This window comes from Sinocyclocheilus grahami, unplaced genomic scaffold (genome assembly GCF_001515645.1).
Source record: "Sinocyclocheilus grahami isolate Dianchi unplaced genomic scaffold, SAMN03320097.WGS_v1.1 scaffold727.1, whole genome shotgun sequence".
In the NCBI taxonomy this organism is placed as follows: Eukaryota; Metazoa; Chordata; class Actinopteri; order Cypriniformes; family Cyprinidae; genus Sinocyclocheilus; species Sinocyclocheilus grahami.
This window is the reverse complement of record NW_015505906.1, coordinates 75,586-83,019: the sequence shown is the minus strand read 5'-3', so window position 1 is coordinate 83,019 and position 7,434 is coordinate 75,586. Positions and strand designations below refer to the sequence as shown.

At 37.0% G+C, this 7,434-nt stretch overlaps 1 protein-coding gene across 3 annotated transcripts in view; it reads right to left on the bottom strand.

Moving 5' to 3' along the window:
- Positions 1-7,434, bottom strand: part of LOC107560436 (tenomodulin-like) — a 53,680-nt gene that overhangs the window by 15,785 nt on the left and 30,461 nt on the right. For all 3 annotated transcript variants that reach the window (XM_016244618.1, XM_016244616.1, XM_016244617.1), the window contains exons 3-4: positions 3,629-3,769; positions 173-271 (exon numbers count right to left, since the gene is read on the bottom strand). In XM_016244618.1, the coding sequence (XP_016100104.1) occupies positions 173-271; positions 3,629-3,769 (240 nt within the window). The remainder of the gene's footprint in view (positions 1-172; positions 272-3,628; positions 3,770-7,434) is intronic.

Below are 7,434 nucleotides of genomic sequence, written 5' to 3'. Positions count from 1 at the left end.
GGAGTTGGCGTGGGTTTGCTGGTTAGTTGGATTGCAAATAAATGGTGATGGTTGAAGCAAGTTTTATTTTTCACAGTCTGATGAACTCTGTTGCAAAATTCATGGTGGTTTTTTTTCATCCTGTTTAAAGGAAGCAGATCGCTGAAAGATGTATTTGATGAGATTAAAATACCTCTATGTCAATGGTCTTTGAGTCCAGCTTGGGCAGCTCCTTGGTTTGAGCCCTGATGTAGCATCTCTGGTGCTTGGCAAAACGAATGCCTGTGATGCCCTTGAAAGACATAATGTTAATGAGATTGACTGTTTATTCCATGATTTGAGAAAAAAAAAATCAGCATTTGACCTCAAATACTCTCACAAAAACACCCCGAAGCCTTTTCAGTGCAGCACAGATATAGCAAATGTTATATAACTAAAGCAACGGGAATCATTTCCTAGCCAATTCAAGATTATTGGTCTACAGCCCCAGCCAGTAGAGAGGTATACCGCCGAAGCCATGATTATATGTAGGCAAAGCCCATTGATTTGCAGCACTTATGGTCTGAGTTGCGAAGCTAATCTGTTTGGTGAAGTGAGGAGCTTTTTTCCTGAAAGCCACAGCTGATGGTCTGCCATACGTAATTTGTTGCTTTACACTTGAAAAGAGAAAAACCCATTTTAGCAGGAGCATCTGAAGAAAGTTCTTTACTGTCTGAAAGCAGTCTTCGAAGGGGAATAAAGGCTATCGCGTTACAGACTCTTCACGCGGAAGGATAAAAACAATATCTCCCTGCATTCGGGAATACATTAAGTAATCCTCAGCTGCTCTCGTTTTGCTGTTGTAGAATAAGGAAAGTGAGAGTGAGTAGTATACTGTCTGAGCTGAATTATTTCTGCAGTATTAAAGGAAGCATCATAAATTCATGTGTTCTGTGCTATTATAAACACTGTTAGACTGCATACTAACAAATTTGTCATTTTCACCTAAACTCACCGGTTAGTAAAGAAACTTATGAGAGGAGTGAAAAGTGCATTGTTTGTGCTGAAAATCATTGACAAATTGCTCTTCAATTTCTGGTAATAGTTTGCTTTTGCACGCAAGAAGGAACTATCTTCTGATGAAATGCATTTATTGCTGAGCCTGGTCAACTGGAAAATGGAGAGACTCTTCATTACAGGGATAAAAAATTGGAAAAGAATGTCATTTAAGAAAGAGTGTTGAAGTACAGCTTTGCCATTAGCCAGATTAAATGTGTGCATGGTCTGAGACAATTATTCGAATGGAAGCACTGAATGATGCAATTGGCAAAGAGGGCAAAGGAGCTCTGCTCCAATAATTGGCACATTACTTGTATGTAGATGCCCACACCTGTTTCCACCAGTTATTGGTTTGAGAGACAACAAATACTGCTTCTTGGATGCAGGTGAAGTCAAGGGCTGGCGCTAAACCGAATTAGCACTGAGGAATCGCTCTTAACAACATTACTAGATCTAAGATCAGACTTAATCTGTGTCTGGGAAACTGACCCTGGCAGTATACTGTTTCTGTATTAGGATGTTAGAAACGGACTTTGACTTTAAGAAATTCTCCCTGCATCTTTACCGACCTCTTGTATTATCAAATGGGCGGTAAGATAGCTTGTCTTGTCTTCCTGTAGGACAAACTAATCATTGTTGTTCTCTACACTGATGGACAGAGACAGTGATTATTGGCAAAATCATTTAAAGCCTTGCTCTTAGCCACTTTTGTAACTGGTTTTTACAAGACTGCAACGACTGGAGAAAAATGTGCCATTTGTACATTAGGAAACCCTTTTGTTTCTAGCTTTTTTGCACTTTGCTACATTTAGAAAAAATAATCTAAGTCACACTGACAAAGTCAAAGTTATAAGAAACAAAATTGTGCAATTGTGAGATACAGAGTCGCATATGCACAAGCAACCATTCAAACGTTTATGGGTCTGTAAGATATTTAATTGTTGTTGAAAGAATATTTTGGTGCTCAAGAAACATTTCTTATTATCAAAGTTAATAATAGTCGTGCTGCTTGATATTTTTGTGGAAACCTTGATACTTTAGAATTTTTAAAGGGCTCCTATTATGCCCCTTTTTACAAGATGTAAGTCTCAGCTGTCCCCAGAATGTGTCTGTGAAATTTCAGCTCAAAATACCCCACAGATCATTTATTATACCATTTTGAAAATGCCCATTTTGAGTGGAAGCAAAAACATGCTGTTTTGGTGCGTATATCAATGATAATGCAAATGAGCTGCTGTTCCCCGCCCACTTTTCCAGAATAGGGCTGTGCCTTTACAGCTTGTACCTTGGATACTCTGCCAAAACAAAACATTTGTTTGGTTTTCATTATCATGTCTATATCATATCAGTTTAAACTTCTGATATAGGGTTTTCTGAGCACACATCCGAAGCATGTGCACAGAAAGCGGCTGTCACACGACATGTGAGTGCTAAACTAAGTTGTCTTTTATGTCTTATTGCGCTTGCACAGTCAAATACACACAAGGTTATGTCAAAAACACATAATTTACATAAACATAGTCGTTTATATCTGTGAATGTAAACAGCTGGAAAAGAAATTGCATGTTTATATTAGATCTGTGTATTAAGTGACAGCAGCGTGATATACAGTACCTACTGCTACCTATGCTGTTAATATGAGCCAAACAATAAAATACAAATCTCTCACTACTCTTGACTGAATAACTTCTGTAGCTTTATTAAGAAAACATTTTTAATAATAATTATGGATTAAAAAAATCTTAAAGACCCCAAACTTTTGAGTGATATGCTATGATACATGCAGTATATGCAGTGATTCCTGGGCAATAAATAAATAAATAAATGCAATGGAAAAACTGGCACTCTTACCTTGTATTGCAGTAAATAAATATTACTGGAATATTTCTTTTCCTCATGCTGAAGGACATTTTTTTTTCATAACACAGTCTATGCGATGTGTCTCCTTGGCTTTCCCTATAAGCTGCTGTGGAATTCTCATTATTACTTTTAAGTTTCTGGAGGACACTCAGAGTACTTGTCTAAAACAGTAGAGAAAGGATTTTGCTTGTGTTTCTGTTGGCATTACCACTGCATTTCCATTCATGGGCTGTAGCCTTCAGGCTCTGTGGAGATGGTTTGTAGTTTTAGTGTGTGTAATGACTTGCAACATCCCTCCTTCACAAAAATCAATTCCAAAGTCTGCCCTGAGCCAGAAGTTGCAAGAAGTGCCGAAGAGGGCTCGGTGCTCGAACTCCCTTTTCATTTATATCAACATGTGATTTGAATGATTTTACCTATTCACTTGTTTTCTGGTTTCCCATGGCAATGCCTTGAATGAAACTAATCTATTTTGTGGCTTTGCTTCACTGACCGTAGTAATTTAGAAAGAAGATGGGGCCAGCAACAAGTGTGTCTGAATGCTGATGCGAGATGTCATCGCTGCCAGTTTGCTTTTGCTTAGCACAGTGCTTTTCAAAGAGATTCAATATCATCAGTCTGAGAGAAAAAGAAAAACGCTCTGTCTGTATTTTGACATCAGTTCCTAGGCTGAGACTCAGATTGCAGGAATATGAGCTTAATCTTTCACATCACAATGAAAATATTTCACATGTATGTCATAAACCCTTACATTTTTGAAGTCATGCACCTCTAGGACCTCATTAGTGCCGTTTCCCATCCTGAAGATCTCGAAGCGTTGTGCTGGATAGATTTCCATCATGCTCTCAGTCTCCAGTCCATCCAATACGGCTTTATACTGATGATCATATACCTGTTCGGACACATACAACCCAACATACCAAATTAAAAACAAAGTGCCACTATCCGATCTGCAGCAATAGCATGTCCCATTCAAAATTGACTGGATTTCATTGCATGAGATAAAATATCAGGTGGAATCTGAAAGCTACATTTAAAACTAAATTACTTTTCTGAGACTTTTTTTTTTAATGATTTGTAGTCAACTGGTAGTTTTTAGTGGATGTATGAAGTTAGTTCCCCTAAAGTACACACTGGTGTACTAGCAGAATAACTACATTTGCAGTTCATCACATTAACTATGAACATGTTACACCAATGTTTGAAAGTAACTAGTGTGTATTAATACTTTAATAATAAAAAAATAAATAAATGTGAAGACTTGTTTTAAATGTGTCTTTTTAACATCATACCTGTCATTGAAGCTCTTAAGAAACCTTTTGTGAAACGTTTTGCTTAAAATAATTGTCATTTGTTTTGCTATTTTTATTATACTGTATAATGCAGTGCCATTCACACTTTTTAAGTGTCAAAAAGATGATGCTGGATTTAGGAACACAACATCTAGTGCTTATCGCCTCTTAATTGCTTCTCAAAAGAAGATATTTTGAAAAAAAAATTCATTGTATGGACAAAAGCAGTTTTCAGAATAAAGATTTATTTTATGTTCCACAGAAGAAAGTAAGTCAAACAGGTTTGGAGCGACATGACATCATTCTGTAAATAATGACAGGAAGTTTTTATTTTTTTTTGGTGAACTATCCCATTAATATGAACACACTTTATGAAACTGTCCTGGTTCCTTATTAACACAAGAATTATATCTTTGTCAAAGCCAGTCAGTTTGCTCAGGCTGATGGGCAGCATGACTATGACCTCTTAATGAATACGAACTGGCAGCTGCCCTTAGTTGCTGTAAGTACGCTCAACAAATGTCTGATTTGTCTGATTGTCTGAGGTCTCGGAAGCATTATATGGCTTTTCCCGTTGCCAGGCCTTGCAGCGCTGCTGTTTATCTCAGCACTTTCTTAAATGCTGTTTTTGGGCATGCATGAGTGGCTCCTCTCTGTCTACAGAAATGATTCATGCCCACCAGCCAAAAACCCTGCTATTAATATTTATGTGTGTGTTGTGTTATGATGAGAAATTACACTGCTGAGCTCACCCTCATCTATCTCAGTAGCAATTCTGATTAATATGTTATGCTTAGACATAAGGCAAAAGATGCACACACACACAAATATAATACTACATTAAGATGAATGTCACAAATCAACGTGTTTTCTGATTATTAAAGTACTTTATGCAGTGTAGCATAGAGCAGTAAACACATAATTTAATATCGACTTGTTTGTCAGCTCTGTTGCAGACAGTGTAATGTATTGAAATTAGCTTGAAAGTAACTTCTGCATGGATCTGCATTTGTATTCATCCATATACAAAGAGGAATGTATGTAAAGACGTGAGTGTATGACTGTGGCGATAGCAGAACTGATTTGACTACAGTGAGTTGTAAAGAGAATGAAATATAGAATATTCCATTACTGAGAAGAAGTGGAGAGATATGTTTTTATTAGTGTTTTTATTCGTGATTTGTTTATTCCTGCAGTTTGAGGGGGTAATTTTGTTCTGACGATGCTTTATTTATTGAAGTGAATTTCAATCAGTCTGTTCTTCACACAAGGCTACTGTATCGCATGACTTCAAAAGGTACTTTTGCATCCTTTTTGAAATGTTACAGCCCTGGTCTCCATTCATTTTCATTATATAGAAATGAGCAGTTGAGAATAGCCAGAAATTCTTCTTTTGCATTCCACAGAAGAAAGTAATACGGGTTTGGAACTACATGAGGTTGAGTAAATAATGACAGTTTTCATTTTGGAGGGAACTATCTCTTTAAGAACGTGATGAAGAGTTAATGAACTGGGTGTCCTGTGAAGACCTTGTCAGTGTCAATCCAGCTTGAAGCTACTGCAGGCATTCTTATTGATTAAAATGGCAGAGCTTTTTAAATCCCCATTCCCTGTTCTTTTTTCTTGTTGTTGCTCTCCTGTATTATGACAAACCTCAAAAGACCTTCCCCTTTATCATATTTAACCTAATTCATTTTGTCTACTCTGTGCTTTCCTGTATCCAAGTTACCTGAATAGATGACAAAAAAGACTAGATATTACAAAGAAATAATGATAATGAAAGTAAATTAGCTGTCAGCACTATGGGAGAGTAATGGAGTTCAAGGCGAAACACGGAGAAATTTATTCATAGTGCTCCATCATGAAGATACCTTGAGCATTGCATTGATTCGTGTAACGGTGTTTGCTTTTTCAAATTTCATCCACCCAGTGGTGATCATGCTACTTGCCTGGCAGGATTAAGTATTATTTACCCTCTCACCATATTTTACCTCCAACGTTAAAAATTTTGGATTTTATCTCGACAGTAGTCTTAAACTAGACAAACAAATTTTTAAGTAGAGAAAGCTTTGAAAAAGTTATTCATGCTTTTATTTCCACACGACTCGACTACTGTAACTCATTATATGTTGGGCTACCTCTCTCCTCAATTTCTCATCTCCAAATGGTCCAAAACGCAGCTGCGAGATAGTATTACTCCAATTCTACGAGCTCTACACTGGTTGCCAGTCCGATACCGAATTTATTGTAAAATTTTAGTTATCAGTTACAAAGCTCATTGCAATCAAGCCCCCAAATCTACTGACCTAATTGTCACTCACAACCCATCTAGATCACTTCGATCAAGAGATCTATATCTCTTTTCTGTCCCACGATCTCACTGACAATGCAGGGGTGATCAAGCTTTCGCAGCGGCTGGGCCTAAGTTGTGGAACAGCTTACCACTACCTGTTCGAACTGTGTGCTCTTCAAGAAATATATAGTCGTGCTACAGCGCATGTTCTATCAGTTGCTCCAAAGCCACCCACATGTAGTTGTTCTCTGATACTTCAATAGTATAAAATAATTAACTGTGATTTAATTTTATGATTACAGAAGGTTCAAGAACTGTTCTCCATATGTACAACAGTTGTTGAGGGGACAAGTTAAATTTTTTTTCAGTTCTGAACAATTTTATTTTAAATGATTACACCATGGTGTCCACCTAGTTGAGAATCACTGAGATATACAATGGGTACGGAAAGTATTCAGTACGAAAATTTTTCACTCTTTGTTATATTGCAGCCATTTGCTAAAATCATTTAAGTAAATTTTTTCCCTCATTAATGTACACACAGCACCCCATATTGACAGAAAAACACAGAATTGTTGACATTTTTGCAGATTTAGTAATATGAGTTATAATGTCACTAGCCTAATGTCAGTAAGAATGATTAGTCAAAGCTTTACTGTGATAGGATATTCTCTGTTCATGAATATAGCCATACATGTTTATAATTATAGTTTTTGGATTGTATAGGCCTACATGCAAATCATGCTTGTGTTTATGATTGTAACCAAGCTTCTGTTCATGAATATCTGCTCTGGTGTAAATATTTTGAATGTGTTATACCCGTGTCTTATGGAGTAATGACGCTGAAATGTTTGAAACTGTTTTAATTTTGGTTTAGGACTGTGGCTGCATCACCGGCATCTTGCACAAGAAAGGCACACGCACGTCGTTCAGTTTTGAGTTCGCTGGAAAATCCTACTGAGTAAGTGCACA